The following is a 19,666-nucleotide window of genomic DNA, read 5'->3' as shown; positions in this document are numbered from 1 at the left end:
AAAATAAAGCCCCACCTCAAATTCTTGTCTAGAAAATGACTTCGGCAACAGAAACCTCCATCATGGATCTAAAATCAAATTTTAATATAGACAATAAAAGTTGAAGCTAAATAAATGATATAGATCTTACGGATTTATGAAAACTTGTTTTTAGGGCAAAATGGATAGTTTAGATAATTTGTTGCAATATACACTATTTTTAGAGCTTGAAATCCTATTTTTTTCACAATAATAATATTTAAGCCAAGATGATCGATATAGAAGTCTTTCAATACTTAAGTTGCAATTATCGATGACTTTTAAGGTGAGGCTTTACTTACTTTGATAGGGTTGCAAGGTCAGGTTCTAGTTATGGCTCCGGTTCTGGCTCAAGTTCAAGCTATGGCTCTGGTTTTGGGTCAGGGTCAATTTATGGTCAAGGGCCTGGGTCTGGATCAGACTCAGACTATGGTCAAGGTTCCGGTTGTGAACAGGGTCCGTTCTAGACATGAACCGAGGCTCTAAATAGTCAAAGTAAAGCGCACCTCAAAAATTTCACTATAAGAGGTTGTTTTGATGCCCCGATATCCTCAATTTCATCTCAACATCAAGATGCATGGACATGAGAAAAAAAATGGATTTTAAGTTTTGAAAATAGTGCATCTTGTAACGCATTATTGGCCTGTCAATTTTCAAGATTTTCTAGTTTTCGTGAATCTGCTTGATCTACATTATTTTTTAAACTTTAAATTTTATAATTAAACATGAAAATGTATTTTAAGGCTATTTTAAATATTTCCATTATTGAAACCACATTCCTCGACAGTATTTGAATGTGCGCTTTATTTTAATTGTATAGAGACCGCACCCTTTACAAAAACCTGATTTGTTTCCATTTCAATGCACAGCTCTGCATTGCGTCCCAAAAATATAAGTTTTGGGTTATTCAATAATAAGGAGTGGCTTCTTTTTAAGCCCTTGGAGAATCAAAAGGATCTCAAAATTAGGGGGAGAGACAAAACAAAAGCAGCTTCAACCCTCAAGTTTTGCCTTACCAGATGAGAGAGTGAGAGGGACTTCTCCATCTTCACCCAAGAGAAATGGATTGGGTTTACCCGGAAAGATTTTTATATGCCTCTACCCGTATATAAAACATCAGAAGTTTCTAATAGTTTAAGGCCCTAAACAATCAAACTAAGGCACATTAACAAAATTCACTTGAAAAAGTTGTTTCAAGGCGAAAGACCTTCAATTCATATCATCTCAACTTTGAGATACATGAATGTAAATAAATAAATACATAAATAAGTAAGATTTCAAGTCTTGGAAATAATGTATCTTGTAATGCATTATCTAGATTATCAATTTTCAAGGGTTCATAGATATGCTTTATCTACACTATATTTGAAGCTTTAAATTTTATAATTAGACATGAAAATAAATTTTCAAGTTATCATAAAGATTTTCAATACTAAAACGACATCATTCAAAACTATTTGAAGATGCACCTTACTTTGATCGTTTAAGCCTCTACATTATATAGCCCTCGTATTTGAATTGATAATTACGAGAGTTTCAAATACAATGTCACAAGTACTCTGTCATCGGGCCTTCATATGGCTTAGATTATTATTTTTTTAAAATTTTTATTTTACAAATCATTTTGATATCAAATGTGATATTTGTCAACTTCTCACAGGGTTGCACCTAATTAAAAATAATATATATTTCCTATAATCAATTAACCAAGATGCCCACGCAACTTTCACAAATATCTTGGTCATTTTATTTATAAAAGACATATTATTTATTTTTGTTCGGAGTGTCCCTAAATAGAGTGTGCATGCCCTAAACTTCACATCAAAATAATTTATATGTAAAATTTTCATATAAAATAATATTAACATGGCATTATAACTGAAGCTATCCCAAACATCTATTTAGATAGATCAGGACACATAGCATTATAACTGAAGCCATCTCAAACATCTATTTAGATCAGGACACTGCGTCTGCCCCCTTAAATTGAATCAGGCAAAAAGAAAGAATAAGGAAGAAAAAAACAAGAGCTACTTAGTAAGTAAAAAACCATCAGAAGTTTGGTCCCGCGTCCTCATAACTTTACTAGAGGTGGGTGCATAGGAAGGCGCATTACTATTCTATGCTCCGGGGCAGTGTCCGAAAATCAAACCGGCCTTGAAAACCAGTCAACGGCTGGGTCCAAGTAACCAGTAAACTAGTTTGTTCAACTTACTTAATCGGGTGGATCCCAATTGTCCAAAAAGTATTAAAAAAACAAAAAAATCTAAAAAAAATGAAAAATATATTTAAATCATGATTAAACAAAGCACATCCAAATGAAGTTGAAAAGTAGTAAAAAAATAGATTTTAAAAAATGATTTGAGCCTAGGGGTATGTTTTGAAAATTTTCAAAAAAGATGAAAATATATTATAATAAGTATTCGTAGACAAAACACTTTCCAGTTTTTGCCAAATGATAAAAAAACATTCAAAACAAGTTGCAAACAAATCCCTTATTTTTAGAGATTTTATATAATTGTTTTAAATTTTTTTATATACCTGGCCGGACCACCAAAACCAGCCAAAACTGAATGGCCAATGCCCCGTTCTGGTTTGACCAGCCGGTTTCGAGTTGGAGTGGCCGAGTTTGTGAACATTGCTCCATAGTGAGCATTGCGCATTTCTCCCTTCTTTTCTTTTCTTTTCTTTTCTTTTTTTTATTGTTGTCTATAGACTTTCAAGAGAGAGATTTGGAGGTATGCATACTCGGTAACACGATGAATGATCCCCTTATGTGTTGAATGCTGTTTATTTAATGTTCTTAACAAATCCAATCAAAGACTTTGCAATAAAATTTTCTCTTTTTAAAAATAATGTTTGTTTAGGAACCAACCGCTATTTTTTTTACTTCTTTAAAATAACTCTTACAAGTGCCTTTATTTTTCTTAGTTCTAAAATAGAACCCTTGAGTCCTAGCTTTCCATGTCGATAAATCTTACCCATTGACCTTTTGTGAAATTTATTTTCATCAATAATATATATGATCTAGCATTGAGATTTGGTTGTAGAGTGGACGAATTCCCTTTTAAATATTTGGGCATGCCAATCTCCGATGGGCGCCTACCCATTGTTGTGTGGGACAGTGTCATACAAAGGGTGCAAGTTAAGCTAGACATTTGGAAACCTAAGTACTTATCTTTAGGGGGCAGAGTCACCTTGTTAAATTCATGCTTAGCAAATCTCCCTATTTACCAAATGTCCTTTCTGCGAATGCCAATGGCAGCGACTAGGCGTATTGAGTGTACGATGCGCAACTTTCTATAGGGCTCATTTGGAGAGGAAAGAAAATACTACCTTATTCGATGGGATAAGGTTTGCACACCGAAGAGAGAGGGAGGCCTAGGGGTGGGAAGATTACTGCTTATGAATGCTGCATTGCTATGTAAGTGGTGGTGGAGGAGTCTCACTTGCAAAGAGCAGCTTTAGTATAAAGTGCTGTTATCAAAGTACGGCGTGGATGGATTTGTGATGTCGTTAAAAAGAGGAGAGGGAAGGGAGAGCACCTCCCCTCTTTGGAAAGATCTCTATGCCCTCAAACAGATTTTAAACCGTAATATCCGATGGCTGCCTGGTTCAAGATCTACGGTTTCCTTTTGACTTCACAAATGGCTGGGTAATGAACCTTTAAAGTATGTTTATCCCCTCCTATTTGATAAGGTTAGTCTTCCCCAAGCTACGGTGGCAGACTTGTTGGAAGTTAGAAGTGACTAGGCTTACTGAAATATCACTTTCCCTTACGACAAGCTTCAGAGTTATCTCTCTCCTCCGCTTCTTAATCTGCTCAAGAGCTTGAGCAAACTGCCATTAGGCAACATGATGAAGATGAAGTGGTATGGGAAATTGAAAATGATGATCAATTCTTTGTTAAGTTGGTCGATAAATTACTTTTCTTTGACAGAGTACGCTTGTCTCTTTCGAAGAGAAAACAAATATAGAATTGGCCTATTCTTCATAAAGTGCAGGCCTTTTTTTGGTTGGCCCAAGATAAAATCCTAACTGTTGACAATTTGATTAAAAGAGGGAAGTTCATTACTAATGTTTGCTTGATGTGCAAGGAAGATGGTGAGAGTAGGGCGCACCTATTTATCCATTGTTCGTTTATATCCAAAATCTGGTGGTTGTGCTTTCAATTGCAAGGGATGAACCTAACCTTACCACAACATATGTTGGATTTGATCACTCAATAGGAGGTGCCTTTATCGAAAATTCGGAACTCTATCTGGAAAATCCTTCATGCTGTTATTCTATGGGAAGTATGGTTGGAGCTAAATCGAAGAACCTTTGAAGGGAAAGCCTGTTGCTTTGGCAGGGTATTAAATAATATTAAAATCTCCCTTTGGTCATGTCTAGCAGTCATTAAGGAAGGCAAGGGTTTATCTAAGGTTGTGTTTTTATTAATCTCTCTAACCTTTTTCAATTGGATGTTCCGGTACAAGATGGAAGCCACCTAATCCAAGAGTGCTTAAGCTAAATTTTGATGGAAGCTCGTTGGGCAATCCAAGTCTAGCTGGCTACGGTGGTGCAATACGTGATTGCCAAAGAAATGTCATAGCTGCATATGCTAACCCGTGTGGAATAACTACGACAAATCATGCAGAACTAATCGTGATTTTTCATGGCCTGAAAATTCTAGTGGCCAAAAATACAGTGGCAGGTGTTATCATTGAAGGGGATTCGATGAATGTGATTAAATGGTGTTTGAAAGAGCAACACTTTTTCTTGACAACTTAAATCCATTGGGTTTCAGATTTTCAGCTGATGTTATCTTTGACCTTATCCTTAGCTCATGTGTAGGGAAGTCGATGATTTGGCGGACTCTTTAGCTAAAAAGGGTGCTTTTTCTTACTGTGCCGGTGATTGCTAATGATGTATATGCTATATTGTAACCTGATTTAATATCAATAAATTCTGAACTTCGTCAAAAAAAATAAAAAAATGATCTCGGGAGTTTTATGGGGATACTACAGTGATTCTCTTTTATACAAGGAATGTAGAGGGGAATTACAGGGCTTGCAGTGTATTAATTTAATGTATCATTTAATACGAAATAAATATTAATTAAAAATAGTAAACATGAATACAAATTACAAAAATTATAAGCATAAATAATTTAAAAGTATTGTAAATGATGAATAAAAATAATTTCAAATATATAAACCAATATTTCTAAATATATAATGAAATCAAAATATCATAAAACATCTTCCACCTTAATAGCTCAATTTGTACCAAGTTGTTCCTCATTTTACTTATTGAGATTATAGAGCAATCCTTGGGGTCTGTTTGGATATACTTGTTACCACTGATAAAACTCACTATTACAATAGATTTAATCCTAATGACAAGTTATCTACTATTTGGCCTTGTCCATCATAAGTCTGTATGAGATAAACTTATCCACAGTTTTACATATAAGTTTATTTTTTGAAAAGTCAATTTTACGTTTGTTCCAAGCTTTGTTTTATGTCACATGTTTTTTACCAGAAATTGTTAAAAGTATATGGAAATCACTAAAAATTCAAATTTAAATAATATTATGTATAATGCTAACCAAACAAGTAACTTAATAATATTATCTAGAATATTTAATTTAAAAAATAATAATATATTCTAAGATAAAATTAATATCATCCAAACTTGCCTTTAAGTAAGGTACATATATCTTTTTATATCCCAAGTACTAATTTTGCAATAAAATTAAGATAAAAATATCTATCAAAGATACTTGCACTAATCTCAAGACTTATGGAAAATAAAATACGACAGTACCAAGGCATGTTCCATATTAGGGGCGGCAAAGAAAATTTATTCGACTTTAGAGTAGTCAATGAGAAAATGAGATTGTTCGCCATGGCTATTCAAAAGGATAGTCATTTTTTTTGGATGGGTTTAGGTGCGCCCTGGGATGCACCTGTTACTAGGAGTCTACTTGTTCATCTTAGAGATGGATTTTGGATCTCGAATTCTATGTTGTTCATTTAGATCATGGAAAATAGGAATAAAAATAAACTCAAATTATGAGCCTTAAAATGGTTTATTTTGCATTTTTGACGCTCCCAACCTATGGATCCAATCTATGGATCTAGGGCTTTTTCAGCTTCAAATGTAAGTGAAAGTAAATTTAAAATCATCTTGACCTGTGCAGGATTTATTTCAAGCTATGAATCCTTTAAAAACCAGGGTGGATGCATGTGTCCGCCCACTTACCTCATGCAGTCATACTTTTCCTTTTGTTTCTAGAAATGATCGTGTTGTTTCTTGAATATTTGGTAACCTAGGGGGAAGGGAGATACGTCAAGGGATTGAGTCGTCATGGTTCACAACTAGTGTGCATAATTCCAAAAAGAATAACAATTTTTTGACCTCAAATGGAGAAAAACCAAACAACAAAGTTATTAGTCGCGGAGAAAGTTTTTCTCCCTAGAAATAGAAAATTTTGAAGGAAACTTTATCAAAATATATATTTTTATTTATTTAATATTTTGTCATCCTATTATTCCAACTGGAAATCACGTGTACTTTGATGTATACTTTAAAAGGAAAATTATTAAAAACCCCCAAAATTGAGCTGTTTAAGACCTTTTCCACTCTAATCTTTTTTACTCTTTTTTTAAAAAAACCAACTTTTCTTATTAATACCCCCAATCTAAAAAAAAGATAAATAAAGACCAAATTACCCCCCGTTTTTTTACTTTACCCTATTTTTACTGTGTTAGTTTACCTTACCTTCTTTCTCGCATTTTCACCATTGGCTTCTCCTCATCGCGGTTCCTTCTACCTCGCGGTTCCTTCTTCTTAGCGTTTTTCCCCATTGGCTTCTCGTTTTGTAAAAATACTCAAAGGTGTTTTTCGGTATTCCTATTTTCCTCTCAAAATAGAGACGAAAAGGGGAAATAGTTCAGTTGGTTAGAGTGCTGATCTGTCATGCCGGAAGTCATGGGTTCATCTCCTTTTCTTCTCGTTCCTCACAGTATTCCCATTTTCCTCTCCACAATTTTAGCCCCATCGTTTCTCTACGTGGTGAGTTCTTGTTGCCCACTTTTTCTACAAGGCCCACCACTCTCTCTCACGACCTACCAAGGCCACACTCACTCACTTCAAAAAAAAGAGGAAAACACATACCTAATGATATTAAAGGCAGTTGTATGTGCATTTATCGGAGTATGTAGAGCATAGAGGCAGCAAGAGTATTTTAATAAGATGATGAAAATTAGACCACTTTCTGAAGATACATTCAAGTGGTTCATGGAAGCATCACCAAATCGTTGGGCCACATCATAGTTCAAGCGTAATCGATATGACCAAATAACAATCAATGTGGCTGAATCATATAATAAGTGGCTCTTAGAAGCACGAGATATGTCAATTCTCTAGTGTGTTAACTTGATTAGGAGACAAATCATGGAACTAATGACCACTCGTAGTTTGAAAGCTGAAACCTGGAGTACAACACTTATCCCGAAAGCTCAAAATAAATTAAAAAACCCATTAAGCAATCACTTTCCGTGAGGACAACTGTGGCATCAAATGGAGCAGTGTATGAAGCAAGGGGTGATTGCATGAATTATACAGTAAATATTATTGCATGAGAATATGAATGTTGGGTTGGCAAATAACAGATTTGCCTTGTAAGCCTGCTTGTAAAGCTCTTCAAGTAATGAATAGGGAATATGTTGACTATTGTGAAGAATATTTCACAGTTACAACATTTCATGAAATATATTCCGTACCTATCATGTCAGTTACCTTGATTGAATTGTCTTGGCCTAGTTTACGTGGATAGCTTCCTCTAGAGGAAGTAAGAGTGCTTCCACCTCAATCAAGGCGTCTCTCTGGCAGACCTAAAAAGAAGTGCATTGAGTCGCAGGAAGTGCCGGTGCGACCTATTCACTATAGTCGGTGCAAAGGAACAGGTCATAACAGGGCAACATGTAAAGTACCCACTTGAAGGCATATACATGTAAAACACATATACTTATGGGTTACATTTGTTTTTTGTTAGTACATATATTTTTATATTTCATGCTATTGTATATATTATTCTTTTTTTTGTTGTTGTTGGAGCATCCACTTGTCATTATTTATTGCCAATTCATATGTATATATTCTCTTAATTGATGTAGCGATGCAAGACCCAGAACAGTCAAGAGGAATAATAGACCCATCCACTTCATCCGATCAAAGGGAAAAGGTATAATAATCTATTTACTTTACTTTGTGATTTATATTATTTTGGTAATTCTTATATTATTTATAATTAATGTATGTCATTTCTTATTGAACTTCATTTTAGAAAGAAAAAAATTTATGCATTAATGAATCAACTAAGACCCTAAGAAAATGGGAGCTAGATCCACGACAGATAGCTTTAGTTGAAAAGATCAAATTGAGTTCCTTGATAGACATTGGGGTTTCCAATATCGATTGCAGTCTATTAAGTGCACTTATAGGGAAATGGAGCAGTGTGACAAATACCGCACGTTTGACTGTTGGTGAGATGACTCCAACCTTGTACGATGTGTGACATATATTAATGATACATGTAACAGGAGAGCCTGTAACAGGCATCAGACCTATAGACTACAAAGCTTTCATCATGGAGTATTTGGGAGATTGCCCTAAAGGCGATAAATTAAGCCGTCTTAAACATACTTGGTTGAGGACAAAATTCGGGCAACTACAAAAAGAGCCTACCAAAGTAAAACTTCTTCAACACACTCGAGCCTAACTCCTTTATTTAGTGAGCACAACGATATTTGTCGACGCATCTTAAGGTTTCACGCCTACAAGTTACCTACAATTGTTTCGAGATCTCGATGACGTTGGGAAGTATGGATGGGGTGCAGCATCACTTGCCTTTTTGTATCGTTCATTATCAAAGGTCACAAACGGAGATCCGCATGTTAGTGGGTTAGCAACACTACTACAGATAATTTTCATATTTCTTTAATCAATATTTAGATATATGCAGTCTTTTTGGCTTTTAATTAAAACTTCTATTTTATTTTTTTTTTTACAGTGTTGAATCTATGAGCATTTCTCAGCTCTAGGCACCAAACCCAAAACTATCACTATAGAAATGGCTAGAGCTTGCAAGTGGAAGAAACAACCATGCTGCAAAGACCCATTAACAGCATTTGACGATATCTCAATTGACTTGGTTAGTGTTATTGTTTTTGTTGCTAACATGGTTAGTATTATGTTTTGTATGATATCTCAATTGAGAGTGTTTAATGCAAAGACTCATTAACAGTGTTGTGTTATGTTATTGTTGTAGGTGAATGGACAACCATATGAGGACTACATCCCATTAGATAACTCAGTAAAGAAAACACGTTGTGCCGATCATATCTGATAAGTTTTCACATTGCAGAATACTATATGTCGGATCATGTGCTGCGATAATTTGGAAAGATGCAAATTATTCATGTTGGGTCACCCATGTGGTATTTATGTTGTTTTTTATTGTCTACTTGCAGTGATAAACCTGTATAGGGATGCTACAAACTGCACTTAGTGGTGAAGTATTAGTAGGGGAATCCTGATATTATGTACAGGCGACCCATGATCTATTAGTACAAAATACTCCTATAGATAATGACGAGGAGATGGTGGAGGTCGATGGTCGAAGTGAGGGCGAGGAGTTAGATGGTGGAGATGATGGCAACGGGAGCGAGGAAGGAGATAGTGGAGATGAAGAAAGCAAGACTGACAGGGGAGATGATGGAGATGAGGAAAGAGAGACTGAGGGTGGAGATGGTGGAGATGAGGAAAAAGAGAGCGAGACTGATGAGGAAAATGAGAGAACCAAAAACAAAAATGATAAGGGCAAGGCTATTGTAAGTTGGCCAAAGAAATGGTTGAGGCCAAGAGAGTGAAAATGTATTTTTTTTTAAACATGGTTGAGGCCATGAACAAAAATTATGTATTTTTTTTTTTAGATCATTGGATAAGCACTTAAATGTTTGTAAACCAATGCATGTTGCAGTCCAACACCTATAGACAGCGAGCCGGCACACAGAGAAGGCGCTTTGGCATTTCATGCAAGTCACTCAGGCACTAGGCTTCCTAGACAAATGACCAATCCGGCACTTCATTGCTTCAGTTCAACGAAATGCTCACTGGATTCATAGGCGCTCCGGCATTCCATGAAGTCACTTTGGCACTAGGGTTCTTGGAAAAAAGACCAATACGGCACTTCATTCCTTCGATCTAGCAAGAGGGTCACTGGATTCATGGACTCTCCAACATTCCATGCAGTTCACTCAGGCACTAGGCTTCCTGGACAAATGACCAATCCGGCACTTCATTGCTTCGATCTGGCGAAATGCTCACTGGATTCATGGGTGCTCCGGCATCGAAAGTACAGCGCACTGGCAGTTAGCTTCTTGGAAATATGCTGTCCGGTGATCTTTAAACGCGGTCCGACAATACTGCAGCAGTCCGACAACCCTTTTGTGTCAAGGTCAGTCTGGCATTACACTGGAGAAGTTCGACGATTTTGTCGATCACTCTGGAATTTTTTTAACGCAATCCGGAGCTCCCTTACTGATGGCACTCCGGAATTGTTTGTATCATCGGTCCGGCTATAGTGAGCAGCGATCCGGCATTTTTCGGGGCACTCCGGCATTCTATTGAAGCTGTCCGGCATCTGACTTACTTTAACGTGGGCAGTCGGGTGTTCGTGGGCAGCGGCATTCTGGTGGAGCAGTCCGACAACGTTTGTGCCCGGTCAGGCGTTAGTCTAGTCTATCACACACCGGAGCTCCCTTACTGGATTTCTTCGGTCCAGCTTTCATGAAAAGTGATTCGGCATTTTCTTTGCCACTCTGGCATTCTATTGGATTAGTTCGGCAATTAGGTTACTGTAATGCTCGTAGCCCGGCTTTCGTGAGCAGCGATCCGGCATTCTACTGGGTCAGTCCGGCAGTGTATGTGCTCAGTTTGGCATTAGTCTTATAGATATTTGCATAGTCCGGCGTTTTGCAGCATATGTCCAGCAATTTACTTACTGGAGTGGGATCAGTCCGGCGGTTTATGTGCATGGTCTGGTGATATGACTTTGTGTTTGTGTTATCCGACAATTTATACCATGGGTCCAGCAAATGAGTTACTGGAGTGGGGTCAGTCTGGCAGTTTATGTGGTTGTCCGGTGATTTTCTACTGTAATGTGCGATGTCCGGTGGTTTCTACTTTTGGTATGGCAGTTTACTTACTAAAGTGGGTTTAGCCCGACAGTTTAGTTGAACAGATCGGTGATTTGTTTATTGTGCAGTCCGACGATTTATGGTCTAGATCCAACAATTTGTTTATAGACGTGGGGTCAGTCCGACTCTGTTTTAGCGCGATCAAGGGATTGATTTACTTTTTTGTGCTGGAGGGGTCAGTCCGGTGTTTGCGATGTTCGATCCGGCGCTTTTGTCCGGCATTACTTGGTCTCGGTCCGGCATTTAGCATACAGGAGTGCGTTGATGCAGCGTTAGTAATCTACAGTCTGGCGTACAATGAGTCCGACAAATATGAATCACGGTCCAATGAAAGTTTAATTGGGGTCCGTCCATGTGATTTTTTCGTATGTTGAAGGTACAGTAAGGGGTATTTTCGTTAAATAATATATAACTTTTTGAATTCGGGGGTATTACGAAAAAAAATTGGTTTTTTTTTTTTAAAAAAAAAGATTAAGGTAGGGTAAAGGGTCTAATAAGCTCAATTTTGGGGGTTTTTAGTAATTTTCCCTACTTTAAAATCATATCAAATCATAGGTGTATTTTGGCAAATTTGCCGAATCTAAAGAACGTGGAAGAGGGGGTTTGGAGTGTGCTGTGTCACGGAAACTCATTCCTTGCCAGTACATGCCTTAGTGACAATGTCCTCGAAAAAATAGTCATTTTATATCTTCAAATCAAGGTTTTATAACTACGCCATTCACATTGGGAATAAGGTTAGCAATGGACTAGCTTGGCCTGGTTAGTTGGCTCAGCTCAGAAAAATTGAGGCTTGGGCCACATGCCCAATGATCGGGCAAGTGGCCAAGCACCATGGCCTAAAGGCTAATTCGTATCGATTCAATCTTAGGCCACGACCACAACAGGGCCAACCTGATACTGCCTTTACTTAGGCCTAAGCCCCTAGGTCCCTTCAGCCCGATGGGTTGGGCCCATGTCAGGACTCCAAGGACTTGGGCTAGGCTGGCCTGGGCCATTGCTAGCTTTAGGGCGAACCAGTGCTAGACACCATATACATGATCTAAAACTAGATTACCAACTGGTGGGCAAACCAAAACCCAAGTCCTTGTAGGTGCCCCATGGCCAGATCCGGATTCTGAGTTTTAAAAACACTGCTTCCACGTGAGATAGTCAAAACTCAAAAGTTTCTCTCATAAAGTAAGCACGTGGATTATAGGATCTCGGGGCCATCGGGAAACTTTTTCGGCACACCCGAATGTCCCAAACCTGGCCCCATCCGTGCCATTCTCCCATCCCACAACGAAAATTATTAAAAAGGTGCCATTTGTATAGAGCCGAGGCTCTAAACAATCAAATTAAAACCTACCTTCAAATGGTATCAAGAAATGATGTTTCAATTTGGCAATATTTGTGATAGTCTTAAAATATATTTTCATCTTTAATTATAAAATTTAAAGCTTCAAAAATAGTATAGATTGAGTACATTTATGAAATCTTGAAAATTGACGACCCAAAAATGCGTTATAAGATGCACTATTTCTAAAACTCGAAATCCATTTTTTTCTCATGTCCATGCATCTTGATCTTGAGATGATCAATTTGAAGATATTTGGGCATCAAAACAACCTATTCTAGTGAAATTTTGGAGTTAGGCTCTAATTTGATTGTTTAGAGCCTAGGCTCTGTATAAACTTTTCCCTTATTAAAAATCTAAATAAGTTAATCACAAAATAACTTAATAAAAAAAGTATAAACGAATGGTACATCTCGACAAAAATTAATCACAAACTCAAGAACTAATCCAAAAACCTCAACAAAATTAATGACGAATTTATAATCAAAATAGAAAATCACATGCGTCGAGGATCAAACTCGTGGTCCAAAACCACTTTTTGCCCACATCGGACCGTACGTCTCGAAGATGGATTGAGATCTAATCCAATCAAAAGCATAAGAAAGATGCTCTCTCAACCACTTTTTTGCTATTCCCACCCAAAACATGGTGCATTTATCAAATGTTGCTGGAATAGAAACCTTTTACTTTTAGCCCTTTTCTCATCACGGAACGCGACAATAAAGAAAGGAGAAGGCAAGGTATAAATTCGACCCAATCCCGGATACGTGGAAAGACATCAAAATCCATGAGGAAAAAGAGAGAGAAAATGGCTCATTAGGAGAGAGAAAAACTCCATCCATAAGGAATTCAATAAGTGAAATTCGTAAAATAGAAAGTCCATTAGAAAACTGATTCAATGGAAAGTTCAATTAATAAAATTCATTCATAATTTCTAGACTTCAATCAAAGGGAAAATTACACCAACCTAAAATTCAATTAGGAGGAAAACTCTAATCAATCAAAAGAATAGTGAGAAGGGAATATTCAAAGTCTAGAGAGAGATTAGGGCAAGATCTCTTTTTAAGTCTTTAGGTTTAATTCATCAAGGGAAGGTGAGAAAATAGTTCCATTCAAAATCCGATCAAACATATGGAGATAAGCTCAAAAATAGAAAGTGAACAATATCTTAATTAAATCAATTTGAAATCTCGCCACATGCTTACAATTACAAAATAATCCTCTCCACAATAGCAACAAAACCCTTCTATTTTTAACCTTAATGCGAAAGGAAACAAGGCAATGCCCTTATCGATAGTTTCGACTGTCGGTAAGGTCAAAAGACAAAGAAACACGCGCTCATTACTTTACAGCTGTGTTCTTGCCCCCTCCACTGTAACCCCACCGCCCAAAATTAAAGCCGGGCCCCCTCACGAATGAAAAACTCGCCACCAAAATGGCGAAACACAAATTTTCCGGCGAAGTCCGACGTTTTGCGGCTAAAACCGCAGGAAAAAAAAGGAGCAGGCCATGTTTTCCGGCGAACCCAAGCTCTTTCCCAGCAAAGAAGAATGTTTTGTACAGAAAGGGGAAGAGAGAGACCAGATTTTCTCTCACGGGGTTTTAGAGAGAGAAAGCAGGTTCTCTCTCTATCAGTTCAAGGCGGCCTTCCCGCGATGGTATCCATAGTAAGACTGGTACCACTTTACAAACTTCTTCAAACCAGTTTGAAGATCAGTTGTGGGCTTATACCCAAGCTCCTTCTGAGCCAAACTGATGTTAGCATGAGTAAAGGGGACATCTCCATTACCAGGCATTTCAACCACATTCCTCTTTGCTTTCACCTTCAAATGTTTCTCTAAAATGCCCACTAAATCAGGCACTGTAACTGGTGATGTGTTCCCCAAATTGAAGATCCTATAAGGAGCAGGGCCCTTCTTTTTGCCCCCTGAACCAGTGCTTTTACCGGATGTATCAAGAGAAGCAACACAACCTTTCACTATATCATCAATATATGTAAAATCTCTGGCCAAATCAGTGTGATCCTTTCCTCTGTATACCGTAATGCGTTTTCCCTGCAAAATGTTTCGAGTAAACGAGAAATAGGCCATGTCGGGCCGGCCCCATGGCCCGTAGACGGTGAAAAATCGAAGCCCGGTGATGGAGAGTCCATAGATGTGATTGTATGTGTGTGTGATCTCTTCTCCGGCTTTCTTCGTGGCTGCATAGAGACTGGCGGGGCGGTCGGTCCGGTCGAGCTCAGAGAACGGGACCTTCTCGTTGAGCCCGTAGACGGAGCTGGACGAGGCCCAGACTACGGAAGGCTGGGGATTTGCAGAGCGGCAGGCTTCTAGCAATGTCACCAGGCCGGCCACATTGCTCTGGACGTAGGAGGCCGGGTTCTCGATCGCGTACCGGACCCCAGCCTGCGCGGCAAGGTGCATCACGTGGGTGAAGGCGACGATGTCGAAGAGCTTCGCGAGCAATCTCGCGTCGTTGATGTCGCCCTCGATCACGAACATGCCGTGGCGGGCTAGAATGGCCTTGCGGGCCTTTTTCAGGGACGGATCGTAGTACGAGTTGAAGTTGTCGAGGCCGACCAGGCCGTCGCCCCGCTTCTTCAAGGCCAGTGAGACGTGGGTGCCGACGAAGCCCGCGGCACCAGTGACAAGCACGGTGAGGCCCCCGGGACGGCGGGTCTGGCACGATGCGCGCACCTGCTTCTCCCAGTGGAGGCCACCCCACGGGGTCGAGAAGTAGCGCGTGCTGGAGTCCATGAACGACTGGAAACTGAGGTAGAAGGCGGTGAGGGCGAGGAGGACGAGAGCCCACAGGAACATCGTGCTCGTCGATGCAAAGCATCGGTGAAACTGACGGTTGATGGCGTGGGTGCGCTCGATCTTCACCTTGCCTGGTGTTGATGGGAAGAGGTCCTCTGTTGCGGTCCTCATGTTTGGCCGTGATCTAGAGAGACAAACAGATCTGGAGAGAGAAAACACCGGATTGACAGAGCAATTGAGAATGGGTGGTCCGTTTACTTCTGATTTGGACGAATGCAAGGAGAAACAGGTGGGGAGCAAAAGAACTGAGAATGTTCGATTTGTTTCTAACGCAAGGGAAACCGAAAAGACTTCGTTTTTACTTTTGGATTTGGACTAAATGCATGGAAAAGTAAACAATCCAGAGAGAGAAACTCAAAACATTCGGTACAACAAATTTGTATTTATACCGATCGCAATACCAAAGAGGAACAAATTGCCCTGATAAACGACGAAGAGTGTTCTAGAGAGAGAAACTCTGTACTGAAAATACCCCAAATGCTCCAATGGAAAAAGAAAATGCACCTAGAGAGAGAAAAGCCTAACAGAGAGATATACACAGAGAGAGAGAGAGAGAGAGAATGCAATTGCTACTGTGTAGTGGGAGAGAGGGGAGATAGGAGAATTGGTGGCTAAAGACAATAGGTTGACTGTAGAGAGAGAAAGAAGAGAGAAGATGTGGTAGGAGGTACAGAGAGAAAGGAGAAGAGAACAGATGCAAGCCGGTGACTTGGTTTGCATCTGAAGAAAGAGAGAGGGTTTTGAGGGTTATTTATAGGGGGGCTCTCCCACAAAGACAGACACACAGAGGCGCGTGAACGCGTTAACAGACGGCGAAATTAGCTCTCTCCCAAAAGTCCATTGCCATCAGCTGTAGAGACAGAATGACTGTACTGCCCCTCGTCCACAGTAATGACTAAAATGCCACTAACTATTTCTGGAAAGACTCGTACGAAACGCGGGTCCACAGTTGTACCCCATTCCAGCTTGTCGCTTGCCAGTTAACTTCTCTGCCTTGGATTTCATGCTATTTTCGCCATATTTCTTGGATCCAACTCGACAAGTTCCTCAGGGGTACTTCAACTAAGGGCAAAATGGTAATTTTTAGGACTGGAAAATTTGAAGGAGCAGCCCCTTGATTAATTGTGGCAGATCTCGCACTAACCACTGCGCATTTTGGGTTGTTAATTGGCCGGTCTCGTACTAATGGATTTTTTGTTTTTATTTTTTTTAATATTCACGATTTATATAATTATTACGACTCCAAAGTGAAACGCGCTTGAGTAAATAGAATTGCTCGTGAATGTTATTCATGCACGCTGTCGACCTCAATAGAATTGCTTGTGGCAGTAAATTATCGATAACGTTTTTCTAAGTGTGATGGGTCCATTTCCCACTTCTTTGGTGTAGCCAATATGGTGGCTGTTATTATTGTAAAGAGAACTACATCTTATTGTGGAGCTACGGTTTGGCAAAGAGGGCTACATCTTATTAAAGAGTTACTATTTGACGTTCTCGCTCGTTGGATTTTATCTGCCTTGCTTTAACTCATGATTTAGCATAAGTGTTATGTTTTAGGGTTTTATGCTAATGAATGATAAATTTTCTATTTCTTATTTATTAATGAAAGACGGGTAGAGGGTCTTCTCCCCCACTATATTACCCAAAAAACAAAAAGAGTAGTGGTAAAATTTATCAACAATTAAGTCAGGTTAGGATTGAGATTGCCTTGACCCAGCACAACCCAAATTAAGCATAAATAAGTTTGGTCACCAAATTTAGTTTAGGACACAACACAAATTCATAACAAGGTCTAAACCCAATCCAAACTAGATAAAAAAGATGTTGAGCTTTCTATAAAGAGGGTGTAGTTTGTCTAGAACCGAGGCTCTAAACAATCAAATTAGAGCCCATATTCAAATAGTATCGAGAAATGTGGTTTTAATATTAGAAATCTTTGTGATAGCCTTAAACTATATTTTCATCTTTAAATATAAAATTTAAAGCTTAAAAAATAGTGCAAATCGAGCAGATCTATGAAAATCTTGAAAATTGACGATCCAAAAATACGTTACAAGATGCACTATTTTCAAAACTTGAAATCCACTTTTTTTTTATGTACATGCATCTTGATGTTGAGATGATCAATTTGGGGATATTTGGGCATCAAAACAACCTTTTCTAATAAAATTTTTGAGGTAGGCTCTAATTTGATTGTTTAGAACCTAGGATCCATGTAAACTTTTCCGTTCTATAAATATCTACTCACAAAGTCTTTTTTTTCTCATTATAAATATCTACTCAAAGTTTTCTTGCTAGACTAGGGGTAGCAAAGGGCCAGGCGACCCGTCATCTCAACCTTAAAAAATTAGGGTTGGGCCAGAAAATATGGCTGGAAGGCCACATTAGAGCTAAATCACTATGGGCCAAGGGCTGAGCTTAGGCCGTAGGTAAAATAGGGCCAATCCTTATTCCTTTATTATTTGTTTTGTATTTTTTAAAAAATTTATTTAGCGTGGCCTAACCTTGATAGGATCAAGACCAGGCCTTAGCTACATCCTCTTTACCCTGCTCCAGGCTAGGCTAGCTTGGCCCTCAAGGGAACAAGGCCAGGCTAGGGCCAGGGCCGGCCCAACCCATTGCCAACCCTATCCAGACCCTAATTGGATAATCCTCCCCAGGCTAGTCCAAAAGAGTGCCCTAGGACAACCCGGACAGGCCTAAAATTCCCATGCCCATTTGGGCAAGGCCAGGCCTCTTGAGAGCCCTAATTAGGTTTCATCATTTTGTCCGTTTTCCATTTTTCATATTTGGGTGAGGTTTGCATAAGGTTGCAACATTAAACAATCAAAATAAGGTGCACCTCGAGGCTTTGTGATAAGATGTAGTTTTGGTGTCGAAAATTTTTAAAATGACTGGAGGATTTATTTTTATTACTAATTATAAAAATTTAAACTTCAAAGTTAATTCAAATCAAGCATATATGTATGAAAATCCTGAAATAGACAATCCAGATAATTTATCCCAAGATGTACTTTTCTTAAGCTTGAAATCTTTTTTTTTTCTATGTTCATACATCTCGATGTCGAGATGATCAATTGGATAGTTTTTCAATTGTCAAAAAAGAAACGAAAAGAATTTTCAATATCAAAATAGAGTTTTGAAGTACACCTTAGACCTTAATTTACCATTTGGTTATCGTTTGAAGCCTTTTTCAGATTTTGTTGAGCTATCGATTAAGACAAACTTGAGCAGCAGGCTGGGAAGGACACAATGGTCAACTACGACATTATGGTCGTTAAGTAAAAGTGTTAAGGTTATTGTGATAATTTCTATTTAAAACCTGGAATATAGAAAGACAACAGAGGAACATGGGGCGCCTTCCATTTGGCCCACAAGCGTCAATTTCCCATAACAAAACAGTTATAAATAATAAATAAAAAGAAATAGAACCACAAAAAGAAAAAAAATGTTGACTACATTAACTGAATTTGAGAGAGATTTTCGGTTACCGGTTGAACCGGTCACCGGGAGGACAGAGAAGACGTTTGTTAGCTGGGTTCAACCGGGATTGCAACCGTACTTTTCCTTGTAGCCGGTCAAGATACTGGCCCAAGTTTCTAACCAATGGATTTCAGCTTTTTTTTTTTTTTAATGAGGTTTCTATAAGGCATAACACTACCTAAGCAAAATAAAGCCTCACCTTAAATCATTAGCTCTTCAAGCACTTTAGGCAATCCAATCGAAATCTCTACGGTGGCACTAATATAAATTTCAACACCGACAACAAAATTTGAAACTAAAAAAATGGTATAAATCTTGTGGATCATTAAACACTTATTTTCAGGGTGAAATGGACAGTTTAGATAACTTAGTACAATATATGTTATTTTTAGAGTTTGAAATCCTAATATTTTTTTGCCAAGTGGAGATAATTGATGTGAAGGTTCTACCATGCTTGAATTACAATATTCGATGAGTTATGAGGCAAGGCCTTACTTATTTTGATAGGGCTGAAACCCTTTCTCCTTTTTTTTTTTTGTTTGGGTTTATCATTAAGATGAGATAAGGTGTCTACCTTATACTTTGTAACTACGACGCACCATTAAATTACAATGGATTAACAATTTCAAATAAAAAGTGCACCTCTAAATTTTGTTGAAGATGTTGTTCTAGTGTTCAAACATAAGGATAAGTTGAAAATCTATGTCCAATCTAATTATTAAATTTAAAATTTTAAAAATGGTACACATAAAGGAGATTTATAA

General features: G+C 38.3%; 1 protein-coding gene across 1 annotated transcript; it reads right to left on the bottom strand.

Moving 5' to 3' along the window:
- Positions 1–13,752: 13,752 nt before the first annotated feature.
- Positions 13,753–16,127, bottom strand: GAE1 (UDP-D-glucuronate 4-epimerase 1). Its single transcript, XM_006845406.4, has one exon. The coding sequence runs from the start codon at positions 15,528–15,530 to the stop codon at positions 14,232–14,234; it is 1,299 nt and encodes a 432-aa protein (XP_006845469.1). The 5' UTR covers positions 15,531–16,127; the 3' UTR covers positions 13,753–14,231.
- Positions 16,128–19,666: the final 3,539 nt, after the last annotated feature.

The sequence above is a fragment of the Amborella trichopoda genome, chromosome 12 (genome assembly GCF_054954075.1).
Source record: "Amborella trichopoda isolate Santa Cruz 75 chromosome 12, AtrichopodaSantaCruz75HAP2 v2.0, whole genome shotgun sequence".
Classification (NCBI taxonomy): Eukaryota; Viridiplantae; Streptophyta; class Magnoliopsida; order Amborellales; family Amborellaceae; genus Amborella; species Amborella trichopoda.
Note: the sequence above shows the minus strand (reverse complement) of the source record. Positions and strands in the feature narration are given on the sequence as shown.

Bases quoted from the DNA above. Each gene is read 5' to 3' on its own strand.
- GAE1 (XM_006845406.4), bottom strand. From the start codon at position 15,530: ATGAGGACCGCAACAGAGGACCTCTTCCCATCAACACCAGGCAAGGTG.